Below are 14151 nucleotides of genomic sequence, written 5' to 3'. Positions count from 1 at the left end.
AAAATGACCTCGACAGACAAGAAAGGGAGGAAGGGAATGCAACGGGGACCCCAGCGATTGCCGGGCGTGGCTCCTCGCGGGTGGGCCGTAGCCAGATGGGGACCCCAGCGATTGCCGGGCGTGGCTCCTCGCGGGTGGGCCGTAGCCACCAGAGGGGGGCGAGGTGGCAGCGGGGAAATGGAGATGAAATTAAGGGGTGTCAGGTTATCGTGGGCTTTGGAATTCCCGCTAAGAACTTCGGAATTTGTTCTGAAGACACCCAAGAGCCACGGAGATCTCTGAGGAGGAGCCAAATGCTCAGACCTTGCCTTTAGAAACGAACCTGCCGGCCATGCGAGGGACCGAACTGCAGTTGGCAGCTCGGAGGGGGAGCCTGGGGAAGTGATGCCCTGACTCGGGCAGCCTGGTCTGCAGCCTCCCTCCACTGTCTACTAAAGGTATAAACTTGGGGAAGTTACTTAATCTCTTCTGGCCCTAGTCACTCGTCTGCAAAATGGAGATGATATTAGTATCCTCCCCCCGAAGATGGTTATGATGGTCAAACGAGAGAATACACGTGAAACGTTTAGTTCACTACTTGGCGTTTTCCCCTCCAGCCATGGGGTCTTCTTTCAGCTCCTCAAACGTGCCTGCTTCCTCGGGGCCTTCACGTGCACCTGTCCTCGGGCCGGAATGCGCCTTCCCACCCCACCCACCTTCGCCCAGTTGTCCCACTTGTCCTCCCAGGCCCAGCGTGAATGACAACACTCTTGCTCCCAAGTTATGTTAGAGACCCTTCCTCTGTGGCCCCCTAACAAAGGGCAAGTGGGGTAATGAGGTTATTTGCTGAATGTGTGTCCCCTGCGCGTCACGTGGTGGGGACCACGTCTGACCTGGGGACTGCTCTAACCCTAGACTTTGGCAGGGCATCCAGCACCCAGCAGTGGCTCCGGAAGTATTTGTTAGCGACTGACTGTTTGGCTGAAGGAGGGGTGATTGGTACTTGGAAGAGAGGTTGCGGATGGAGCTGCGGAGACGCAGAGTGTACTATTCAAAAAAATGACAGCGGGAAGACTGGCCAGGGAAAGAGCGAAAAAGAAAGGCAAAGAATGCATGCTTTACTATAGCAATAAAAGCCAGCGAATCATGAGAATAATCCATGAGATGGCAGAAGAGCCAGGAGGGCACCGTGTCACCAAAGTCAAGGGAGGGGACAGAGTCATGGTGGGGAGGGATCGCATTTAAAAGCTGCAGGGTCCAATTATAAGAAACAAGTCCAGCCACCATTTATCGAGAATCTGACAAACACCAGGTGCTTTAGATAGACTGTTACTAATTCTCACAACGCTATACAGTTTTCATTCCTGTTTCCAGACGTGAAAACCCGAAGAGGTTCGGCACAAGAATCTGAACCCAAGTCCACCTGGGCACGAAAGCTTCTATCCTCCCCAAACATGCGTTCTCGGCATGGCTCAAAAAAAATCTTACTCTGTTCATGCATAGAGTGCAGATACACATACATATGCAGTTGTCTGTGGTATGAAAATGTCATGAAGAGGGAGTGACTAGGGAAATAATTTGTAAGAAAGGGTCTTTAGAGAGGCAATAATGAAAAAAAAAAGGCTGAGAGACACCACCTTAAGACCACACCCCGCTGCCTCAGGAGAACGTGAAGTTTCAAAGCCGCGTTACCAGCGGCATCCTTTCCTCAGAAACTGACCTTGGGCCTGCATGCGAGTCCTCACCAAAGCCAAGGGGTAGCTGGCCAGCTGCCCGCAGGTGCTGGACAAGGCGCCACACGCCAGCAGCACCAGGACTCCGGGGTTGACAGAGTCTTTGGCAAAATTATCCAGCCAGTGAGACTTCAAGAGCTGCCGGAGAAACAGAAAAGAGGAACAGTGAATGAATGACTAACTTTCGGACCGCTCTCATTCATTCGACACGAACATTGTCACAGCTACTCTCGTTCTTAACGGGAGCCAGGTCACCTTTCTGCAAGAGCGGGCGGCCAGGCCTGGGAGCCTGGCTGCCCGCTGCAGGGGGCGGCAGCTCTGCGGAGAGGTGGGGAAGCGGCTGGGGGTTCAGAACACACAGGGTGCGCACTGGCTGGTCATCTTCTTCCAAATAAGCAGGAAGGTCCCTAGCACACCGAAGGCGGGACATAAAGAACATTTTCCATCGTGTTAAATAAATAAATAATATGATACAACTAACTGTATCTGATTTTGTACTTCACGTATGTTATTTCATTGGGCCCTTTTACCAAGTTCTGAAGTGGAGCCATTCTGATTTTAGAAATGAGGAAAATTAGTCTCAGCAGTTTTTTCTTTTTTTTTTTTTAACAAGGGTGCAAAATCACGCATACTGATCCCCCAGGCGATGCTTTTTTCCCTATTATTCTAGGTTCCTGCATTTCCTTTAGAAGGCAATAATTGAGAGAAGTTGTATAAAATATGTATGCTAACCTTTTTAAATGTAAAATATTTTAAGTATAAAAACGTATGGTAATATGTGAGAAATTTTATACTTCATTATTGTAGCCCAAGAATGTTCACACACCACCCAAAACAAGCCACAAATTCAACACAATCCCTAATCAAATCCCAATGACTTTTTTTTTTTTTGAGGAAACAGAAAAACATTCTAATATTTATATAGACTCTCAAGGGACCCCACGCAGCTAAAATAACCTTGGAAGTGTAAACGTGGAGGCCTTACACTGCCTGATATCAGTGCAAACTGTACAGCAACAGTCATCAAGACAGTGTAGTACTAGTAAAATGACGGATACATAGACCAATGGAACAAGATAGAAAGCTTAGAAATAAACTTGAACATTTCTACAGCCAAACGACCTTCAACGAGGCTGACAAGGCTACACACTGCAGAAAGAAGTTTCTTTATCAAATGGTGCTGGGGAAATCGGTTATCCACATGTGAAAGAATAAAGTCGGACCCTTACTTTACACCATATACAAAAATCAACTCAAAACAGATTAAGGACATAAACATAAGACCTAATACGATAAAACTCCTCAGAGAAAACAGGCTAAGAGCTTCAAGACATTGGATGTGGCATAATTTCTTAGATATGACACCAAAAGTATAAGCAAAACAAAAGCAAAAATAGAAAAATGGACTTCCTCGACTTAGAAACTTCTCTGCAGCCAAGGAAACAATCAACAGAGTGAAAAGGCAACCTATGGAACGGGGAAATATATCTGCAAGCCAGATATCTGATAAGGGTTAATGTTCACAATATTTAAAGGATTGCTACAAGCCAACCACAACAATAAAAAAAATATGTTAAACATGGGCAAAGGACTTGGCTAGACATTTCTCCAAAAAGGATGTGTAAGTGGACAACAAGCATAGAGAAGATGGTGAACATCAGTTATCATCAGAGAAATGCAAATCGAAAGAACAATGAGATACTGCCTCACACCTCCTGGTATGGCCACTATTCAAAAACAAACAAAAAAAACCCAGCAATAACAACAACACCTCCCCTTCCTCACCCCAAGGAAAAAAAACTCAGAAACTAACGGGTGTTACTAAGGATGCAGCGAAATTAGAATTCTCGTGGACTATGAGCAGGAGTGGAAAAGGGTGCACCTGCTATGGAAAAAGTTTGATTCTTCCTCAAAAAGCTTAATACAGAATTACTGTGTAATCCAATGATGCTTCCCCTAGGTATATAAGCAAAGGAACCGAATGCAGAGACTGGAACAGATACTCATATCCAATTTTCATTACAGCAGTATTCATAAAGGGGAAAACAACTCGAGTGCCCATCGACAGATGAATATGCAAAATGTGGCATAACATTCCAACACATAACGTTCCAACATGGATTAACCCTAAAAACATTATGCCAGGTGAAATAAGCCAGGGGTAAAATAAAAAATTAAAAAAAAGGACAAATATAGGATGCCACTTACACGAAAAAAACTAGAATAGGCAAATTCATAGAGACAAAGAGTAGATTAGAGGTTACTGGGGCTGAGGGGAGGGGAGCGCGGAGAATTATTTCTTAGTAGTTACAGACTTTATGTTTGGGGTGACGAGAAAGTTTGGGGAATAGACAGTGCTGATGAAAGCAAGACGTCACACACATTGCACACAATCTGTGTAATTAATGCCCCTGCGCTGTGCCCTTAAACACGGTTAAAATGGCAAATCCTGTTATACATATATTACCACAATTTTAGAATAATGATGTAATATAGCGAAAGCGATTGAATTGTTCACTTTAAACGAGTGAAACATATGGTATGTGAATTATAGCTCAATAAAGCTGTTTTTTAAAAAGTAAAGTCCTCCACGAAAGCTTTCAGCACACGCTCCACCCCTCCCCCGCCCCCAGCGACAGGCTGACGAGGGACACGTCACGGCACACCTGGCCGCACTGTCCGTTAGCTGCTTGCTCGTCTCTCCCCCACACCAGACCTTCAGGTTTTTAAAGGCAGACACCACATCCTTCTTTCAATCTCTTATATCCGGCGTCGAACCCCGTCGCTTGCACACAGTGTATGTCCAAGAAATGTTTGCCAGGTTCATAAATTATCAAGTGGCTTAAATGGCCAGGCTGATTCAAGATTTGCAGTCTGAGTCATCTCATCACACTACCAGGGACAACTCTGAGCTACCCACATACTTTATCAATGTCAGATTTGAGCAACTCAGAGAAAATGTACCATTTTTGCTTACTTTCTCTCCCCTCAAAAAAATCCCCAGTACCATCTTCTAAGCTGAACAACTATATCTGAATGTGAGTCTACTTTCTTCATTAATAAAAACAATTCACGGGGATATCTAATACAAAACTGACCCCAGGTGTATGGGGCCTCATAGCCAAGGTATTTGAAAAGATCAAATAACACAGCCTTGAATTCCCTTTTGGTCACAAACTGTTCCCTGGCATATTTGTACTTCTTTACACAAAGTCACATTCGAACAATAAGAACTATTTAACTCCACTTTCAAATTCAAAAAAATTGCTACGCACTCACCTCATACACAGCAAGATCTATACCTGCATAAGGTATGATGCCTAATAAATTAGGAATATAACCTTTGTAAAAAGCTCCCAAGCCTTCATGTTTCACAATCTTCTTGGCACAATCGAATAGTCCAGAGTACTGTCCGGTTTTGCCCACAGCCAGCCTGGTTTTCATAACCTGGAGATGAAAGAATATAACAAAACACTAGTTAGTGCTCGTATTAATTCTATCGCCACAACATTTAAAAGAAGTGATTTGGCAGAAAACAACTACCTAGCACATACTGTCACTCACGTGACTGTCCCGTTAGTTGGTGCATTCTCCCTCACATATCATCACTACTGAGAGAGCCAAGAGGACCCATTTACTGCAAAGAGGATCTGAGTGAGGGCAGTAGCAGAGGAAACAGAGAAAAGATAATCTATTGATGTCTTAATGAAATTGGTAACCAGTTAGATACGGAGGGTGAGGGAAATGGTAGTGTAAAAGATGACTCCGGTGCATCTAGCTTGGAGCAAGGGATGAGGGCAACAGGGAGGTGGACAGGTAATGCGATTACCACGAGATGAGCGATACAAGAGGAGGACTCAGTATTGAGTTAGGACAATTTTGAGGGACGTATGGAGTGATATGAACAAACATATTAAGATGCTTACAAGGAAAGCTATAGCAACATGCATACCACGAATGTGAAAATTAAGGGCGTACCTTGACTAGGTCTTTTAAGTTATTGAAAACCCCTTTTTCGTATCAATAAAGATATCCACATCTACGATATCATTTCTGCTCTAAGGTGGGAGTTGGAAAACTTTTGCGATAAAGGTCAGATAGTATATATTTAGTCTTTGCAAATCTAAAAGATCAGGTCTCTGTAGTATATTGGTTTGGGTTTTCTTTCTTTTTTTTTTACTTTTAATCACTTTTTTTTAAATGTATAAACTATTCTTGGCTCAAGGGCTGTATGAAATAGTCCACAGGTCCATGATTTGCCAACTACGCTCTAATGGAAGAATATCAACATAGGTCAACCATCGCCATGTCGAATCCTGAGGTTCCGTCATGAAACTTGGGGTGCCAGAACTCTTTGGAGAGGAATGGGTGTCAGCATGCTTAGCAACACTGGGACCGGCCTCCAACACGCCACCCCCCCCACCCCCCCTCACCCCCCTACCCCCCACCCCTCCCCCCCCCCGCCCCCGCTATCCCTGCCTCTCGGTATTCACACCCTGTGCAGTCCCCGCCCACACTCCACCGTGGGTGGTCCGTGTGACCAACAGAACACAGCAGAAGTGACAAAAGACTGTAGCTTCCATCTTGGGTGCTTACACTCTCTCCCTCTCTCTATCTCTAATCACTGAGGGAAAACTAGTTACCATGCTGTGAAGAAACTCAAGCAGCCTATGGAGAGGCCATGTAATAAGGAACTGATGTCTCCAGCCGAGAGCCAGGGAAACAGGTGGGCATGGAAGTACGTCGACCCCCAGGTGAACCTTGCTGTGACCGTAGCCTTGGCCAATACCTTGACTATCGGCTGTGAGAAACCTTGAACCAGAGGCACCCAACTAAAGCTACTCAGATTCTTGATCCACAGAAACTGCGAGATAATAAATGCTTATTGTTTTAAGCTGTCAGTTTTGGGGTAACTTACTACGCGGCAATAGATAATTCATACAGACACCATTAACACAGTCAGACTCCGCCACGGTACTTACCTCCATAGGATAAATAAAAGTCTGCGCAGTTGCTCCAGCCATGGAACCAGAAATAAATCTCTCAGAGGTTCCTATTTTTTGTCCTTCCTCAGTAAGCAACTTCTTGTACTGTATAAATACATTTTTAAGTGCACTTTAATACCTGCTATAGACAGAATTGTGTCCCCCGACCCCCCACACGCACATTCAGATGTTGAAGCTGCAGCCCACAAGGTGATGAGATTTGGAGATGGGGCCTTTGGGAGGGAATTAGGGTTAGATGAGGTCATGAGGGCCCTGCCCACATGACAGGATTAGTGTCCTTCTCGGAAGAAACACTGAGGAGTTTTCTTTCTCTTTCTCTTTCTCTAACCCTAATCCCAATGTTTTCCTTTTTAGCAAGATGAGTTTATTTTTCACTGGTACAAATAAAACTAATGGCTGACAAAGAAATATTAGACAAACAACTTAGAAAAACAGTGTGCGTAGCTACTACATAGAATTATACCTTCATTAACAATATAGTGATAGCAGTTACCTGTTCATATGCCCAGAACTTTACAGCTGTCTCAGGAGCAATTTTAATGACATTTGTACCATTTCCTCTCCAAAGAGAGCGGAAACCTCCTTCTTTCACCATCTGTCGAAAGCCATCATATATGTTCATTTTGTCCGATTTGGAACCGTGGACCTAAAAATGAAAGCAAAATACATAAAATGCTGGTGGCATGTTATTGTTGCTACTTCTAGAGTAACCATACAAAGCGTAATCTTTTCTCCAATGCTGTTTATTAATGCAAGAAGATGTACTGGAAAATAAAATATAGAAGGCTAAGAAAATACATAATAATGGGAAAAGTTATTACCTCCATTTTAGAAGCCTGACTCTGAATCCAAAACTTAAAACAAAAAAAAATTGGTATCCTCAGTGTATAAAGGCAGACAGAGAGAACATGATCAAGATTAAAATTATGATCAACATTTATAAGAAAACATGAACTAAACTATGTATTAGGCTACAGAATGCCCTCTGGAACGTGAAAAAGTTCAGTTTAAGAAAAACAAAAATATGTACTGCGGGTAATATATTATGTCTTCCAAGAAGTAATACCAACATGAAATATAAATGTATCTGAAAACAATTTCGATAGTATGTACATCAAAGCCATAGACACTGGAATGCACACAGTCTGACACCAGAAATAAAAACTGTACTTCCTACGGCTTATCTCGAGGTCTCCCCAGGCAATAAATTCAGACAACATGAACCAACCACCTAACCCAGTGAGTACTGAAGAATTATTTTGCTTATACTATAGGTGTGATAGTTGTTATACTAGACCTTATAACTGCCTCTATGTAAAAACTGATTAAAACTAATAAATCAAAAATAATTAAAGAAACCAGCTATTCTCCTGATTGTTTTAGCTTACACAAAATGAGTGACTTCCACCAAAAAAAAAAAAAAACAGATGGGAGGGGCTGAAGACTAAAGGTCAGTCATGCGGGACGTAATGACAGAGTCACGACAAAAACTCTGGACGCCGAAGACTCGGGTGGGTTTTCTTGGTTGGCGTGCAACACTCTCTGCATATTGTCACATGTGGATGCCAGGAAGGTGACACATCATGACTTTACAGGGAGAGGAAAGGAGAAGCTCTGCGTTTGGTGCTTCCCCGGGATCAGCCCTATGGTTCTTCTTTCTTTGGCTTATTTTAAGCTGGATCTTTTCCTTATAATAAACCATAACAGTTCTATGAGTCCTTCTGAATTACTGAATCTGAAGGTAGTTAGGCAACCCCCTGAACCTGCAGAAACTAAAGTCCAGAGATAGTCATTTTATTTTAAATAAATCAGAATAATAAAATATGACAAAGGAAAAGATGAATGCTTATTCGAGCTCTCTTAACTTACTAATATTCCTAAAGAAACACACACACACACACACACACACCAATTCTCTCTTTTTCTTTAAATCACTATCTTTACCTCTAAATCCATTTTGAGATTAGGTACGTTCTGTATGGACGCCGGTTGGAAATACTGTCAGAAATAGTTTTGTACAGAAACACAAGGGCAAATACAAAAAGGGTCGACCATCGGTATAACAACCTCGGCTTCTAAAAAATATATTTTAAGCAACTACTGTATTCAGGTGGGGTGTTCCAGTGTCTCACGCATTTTGATATACCTTATGATATTTAATTCTTACAAACACCCTTTCTCAGATATTCCTATCCCCATTCCAGAATGAAACCAAATGAGACCTCAGGGGTTTCAGGTGGTGTGAGAACCGTGAGATACTTCATTACTCCTCTAACTCGTTGTAAGGGAAATGCTATGTAATTCTCTGAGCCTCAGATTCCCCACAGATTAATGTCTACCTTACTGGGTTACTAGGAGGACTGGATGGGTCACCATGATGACCATCGGAGAAATAACAATTCCTTTCCTTTGCCTCTTTCTGGTCTGACCAGCCAAGGGTACACTGCAGGAAATAGCAAAGTCAGTCTATAAATCCAGGTCTTGTTCTGCTAACCCCAGCTTTAGAATAATTTTTTAATTCCCTCATTTTTCCCTTGTTCCAAGATTCTATATTTCAGGAAAACTCCACTTTTGAGAAAGTACGTAAAATAAACAGGAAAATATAAATAATTTAAGAACACTACAATAATAACTGGAGACTTACTTTAAATTAAACATTTCCCCAGTCATAAAACAGCAAAGAACACATATCGACAATTTAAGGTTTGGTAGAACACTAAGCTGCCCCCATGGACTGAATTTAGGGTTAATAGCAATAAAAGAGAGAGATGTTTTTTAAAGCTGTGAAAGACTACTACTGAGAATTTTGAAACCTTTTCTTCGAATCACCTTATTTCCCATCGTTTTAGGGTATTTGGAACAAACTTGGACACAAGACCACGAAGTTCACCTGCATCATGACTTTTAGGCGATCCAAAGGGGCCGTGCTTGTCCGCGAGATGGCGCCGGCAACGCCCCCGGCCAAAAGCTGCCGCCACCACTGTCCCGACTGCCTTTCGTCCTCCGTGAACTCATCCGGAATAGTCAAACTCTCTCCTATGTCGATACCCTGTTAAAACGCGGGGTGGGGGGGGGGGGGGGAATGAAACCCAGGCTCCTTCAATGAAAAATAGATTATCCCAGAAAGTTTGTTTGGTTTAGAGAAGAATCGTGTGTTATTTTACAGTTAAGATCAACTTCACTCCTTAGAAAGTATACTGAACCAATTTAAGCATATAGACGAGCGTAAATAACCTGTTCGCACTAAACGAAGTGCACTATCGGTTCATAAGGAAATAAAAACTAACAATAGTTACACATTTACAAAACCAACAATTACCACTTTCTTTCTTAATAGATTCAGAGTAACTTTTCTCTTCCAGGTCTAAGTCAAAATGAAAGGGCAGTGTTTTATCACATGTAGTGAATCCTTTATAGCTAGAGAAAGAAATTAATTGGTTAATTCTTCAAAGACACTCCCTTGATTTCAAAATTACATCCACATTATACCTTATACCATAATATATACTCTCTCTATATATATATAAAATTAAGTAAAACCATGTATGTATACAAATACCCCTACATTGATTTCATAAATACCTTGTCTATAAATATTTTTATAAACCTGATTTGTCATTTAAAGCATACCATAGATTCTACACAAAATTTAGCTAACAGGAGGTACTTAGAGTGATCTTTCCCCCAATTTATTCTAAACATCATTATAGATTACAAATGTAGTTTGAAAAAAACAAAGTTCTATAACGATAATATTTTTACAGCTTTAGTTTCTAAATAGTTTTGGTACAAAAGATTTTATAGGTAAGAGTATAAGGGTACGGATCCATAGCAGTGTAAATGAAAAACGGGGTTCTGTGGAAAGTAACCTCACAGGCTAACCTGATCATAAATTCCTAACTGGGTAGGTCATGGTGGGTTGTCACTCCCTAGGCATACAATTCCTTTAACTTAAAGTCTTATCTTTGCCTCAAGCGAGCAGTGTCCATTATTTCTGTTCACCCAGGTTAGCATACCTTTGAAATGTTCCCTTTGAGGCCCCTCAAAAAAGCACATAGATTTACCCATCCCATAATCCATCCCTTCCTTGCTTCTGTCCGCCTCCATGTAACCTTCCTTACGTTCCCTCCCTAATCTAAACTGCAAACCGTTAGCAGTCAAAGCATTTATCTCTCTGTTGAGATCTTGCTTCCAGGTCCCATCCTCAGTTTGGCTCAAATTTTTATAACAATTCTCTACAGGGCTGGATGTTCTTAGATTGACAGTAATAACCTTATCTTTCCTCATTTGACTGTCAATAAATCAGATACTGTTATCAAATATCTCCAAAGATATAGTAAGAATTTGAACATGTAAATACGACTTCATGTAAGTATAAAATTTACCTTGGCAATTAACTACTAATATCATATTATATTATACTTGTGGTAAAAAGACATTAATCACCAATATTTCTACAACACTCTGTAAGTTTAGGCATAATTACCAGTGGCAACGTAAACTGTAGACTTCATTTAATGCATACAAAATTTACCAAAATCCATAAATAGTATAGATGTCAAGCCCATTGGAAAAAAAATTCTTCTTGGTTTCAGGAGTGGACTGCACAATAATTTGAACTCTGTTTACATCACTATGTTAGCAGAATGTTAATAAAATTTGATTAATTAAAATTTGCAAGTTTTGTGGAATAAAGACAGACAGGTGTGAAATGCTGAGTGGATAAACCAAAAAGATATTTTTAACCTTCCATGATTATTAAGTGCCTATGCCAGAGATAAACCCAGGCGGTTGACTAAAGAAGCAAAGGTTTCAGAAGGGATCTTTAGCCATCATCAATGGGCAAGGACATAGATGCTCAGCAACCATGAGGTGCTGGTTCTTTAGGCAATATAGTATCTGTCAAATGTAAAAGCCTATGACTTTTATACTCCCAATGGCAGAATAATTAAATGCCAATAAAAGCTGGGCAGCTTATCCTTTGGCTGGGCACTCTGAGCTATAAATGTTACAGAATGTGCTCAGGTGACAACTGTACCTCTGGCTTACAGCTCCAAATGTGTATAAATTAATAAAGTACACTTACAGTAGAACGTTTCCAGAAACGAATGATTTCTTCGATGTCTGTGACAGGATTAAATAAGAAGTAGTCCCTCCATTCATTCCAGTCCACAGTCATAGTCCCATCAGCATCAATGCTAAGAAAAAAAAAAAAAAGCTAACTAAGGAACAAAACAAAATTTGTAAATAAAACTAACATTACTGGCTATTTTGCAGAATGACAGTTTCTTCTCCAACTCAATATTCTTATCAAGTTAAAATTCCAACTCACAATCATAGATTGTTGGAAATGGCTGTAAGCATCTGCTGGCCTGTTAGACAGTTTCAATCATTTAGATAAAATGGATCCCAAAATTAGAGAGATCTCACTAAGACTACTTTTGGCACTCTGTCAGATTTGAAGTCAATGACCTATCAAACACAAAACCTGGAAGACAAAATATTAAAAGGTAGTAATGAATGGGTTATGATCCATTTTTTCTTGCACCAAGCCAGTGCAAGAAAATGTTCTGTTGTAACACCTAAATGTGATTTTGGAATATACTCAAAATATGCTATTAATTTCCTTCTCCAAATTTCTCTAAGCTAATAAAATAAGCAGTGACTGTAAAAAAAAAAAAAAATCAAAGTTGGTGATTGGTTCTGTTGAGTCAAGAAATCCTGGTACCTCATCTTCGACTTTTAAAGTTAATATATTATAGCCTTAGATATTTTTCATTTAACTTTTTTGCTTTATAAGCTTCTTGGCATTAATGCCATTTGTACCTGCTTCTTCCTAAGAGTAACTCTGAATCGTGCCAGGATTTTGACTCTATGCCGAGCACCTAAAGTGGCTGGCATAGAGAAGGTACTCATTTCTTCAATTAATAAATGTCTCTGAAAAAAAGTTTGGGTATTGCCTCCAGACTTTATATTTGTTCTATAATTTGTGTGAAAAAATTATGAACAAAGATGGCAAAGTTTTTCGTAAATTTTGTTCACTGATATTACCTAGAACAGCACCTGAACAGAATAAATATTTATTGAGTAAGTGAATACTAAATTCTGTACCTTTAAGCCACACAACACTCAGTACTGACAAACTTCTTAAATAAGATGGTCTCGCTGTGGGTTTATATTTTTTTTTTTTTTCAGATTATTAATGAGCTTGAGCAGCTCTTAACATTATTCATTTGTTTTCCATTTTTCCCTCTGTGTGAAATGTCTGTTCATGACTTTCGCCCATTTTTTTAATGATTGTGTCTTTTTCTTATATAGGTATAGTTCTTTACATACTTGATTCTAATCCTTCAAGTTACAAATTAGACAATACCTTCTCTTTGTCTTTTCACTTTGTTTATAGTGTTCATGAATAGTTGCTTAAAGTTTTCATATAGCTGAATTTATCAATCTTTTCACTTATGGTCACTGTTTTTGTGGCTTTTGAAAAAAAAATTCTTCCCTATATTGACATAAAGACATTTCCTTTTTTTCCTCCTAAAAGTATTATAGTTTAACTTTCACATTTAGGTGAATTTTTGTGTATAGTGTAAGTATCCAATTTCATTTTGGTTTGCATAGATAACCATGGGCGCCATCACCATTTATTAAACTGTCTCTCCTTTTCCCAGTGATTTGTAAAACTTGTCACAAATCCCAAGCATGGATGGTTCTGTTTCTGGGATATTATGTTCCATTTGTCAATTGGTGTAGCATTACCACTGTCATAATTACAGCTCAATAACTACCCTTGATACGCAATAGGGTAGGCCCCCAGATCCTGACAGCCATTCAGGACTGTCTTGGTTATTCTTGGGCCTTTGCTCTTCAATCTAAGTTTGAGACAGCTTGACACATTTTTTACTTTTTATATTCTCTCTCTCTATTTATTAATTTTTATTTTTTATCTTTTTATTTTTAGGCGAGGCAACCCTTGGTTGACCTCACAGACTGCAAGGACCTTGTCAGTTTACAATCCCTTTTTTTTTTTTTATGCCGACAGCACCTGGTCTTCCTAGGTGGTCTCCTATCCAAGTACTAACCAGGACTGACCTTGCTTAGCTTCCGAGATCAGACAGGATCATGCCTGTTCAGGGTGGCATAGCCATAGACTTTGACATGTTTTTTAAATGGCACGGAACCATTATCACTTTGGAGAGAGGGTACATACATCTTTTCCATACTGAATCTTCTTTCATGCCTTCTAATGAAATTTTTGAAGTTGCTCTTATAAAAGTATCAATTGTGGTGTATTATGTTTCTTTACACATAGCTAATCCAGTTTGCTAATATTTTATTTAAAATATTTACATCTATGTCATGAGATTAGCCTGTAATTTCCCTCTTTCATTAATTGTTTACCTTTAGTATTATGGTCATCATGACCTCACAGA

At 40.2% G+C, this 14151-nt stretch overlaps 1 protein-coding gene across 2 annotated transcripts in view; it reads right to left on the bottom strand.

Annotated features, from left to right (window-relative positions):
* LOC107518299 (calcium-binding mitochondrial carrier protein SCaMC-1) overlaps positions 1-14151 on the bottom strand; it is a 30776-nt gene that overhangs the window by 2579 nt on the left and 14046 nt on the right. For both annotated transcript variants that reach the window (XM_016159807.2, XM_016159808.2), the window contains exons 4-9: positions 11805-11916; positions 9609-9767; positions 7212-7364; positions 6695-6802; positions 4992-5159; positions 1700-1850 (exon numbers count right to left, since the gene is read on the bottom strand). In XM_016159807.2, the coding sequence (XP_016015293.1) occupies positions 1700-1850; positions 4992-5159; positions 6695-6802; positions 7212-7364; positions 9609-9767; positions 11805-11916 (851 nt within the window). The remainder of the gene's footprint in view (positions 1-1699; positions 1851-4991; positions 5160-6694; positions 6803-7211; positions 7365-9608; positions 9768-11804; positions 11917-14151) is intronic.

Source organism: Rousettus aegyptiacus, unplaced genomic scaffold, assembly GCF_014176215.1.
Source record: "Rousettus aegyptiacus isolate mRouAeg1 unplaced genomic scaffold, mRouAeg1.p scaffold_m13_p_17, whole genome shotgun sequence".
NCBI classification, from domain to species: Eukaryota; Metazoa; Chordata; class Mammalia; order Chiroptera; family Pteropodidae; genus Rousettus; species Rousettus aegyptiacus.
Note: the sequence above shows the minus strand (reverse complement) of the source record. Positions and strands in the feature narration are given on the sequence as shown.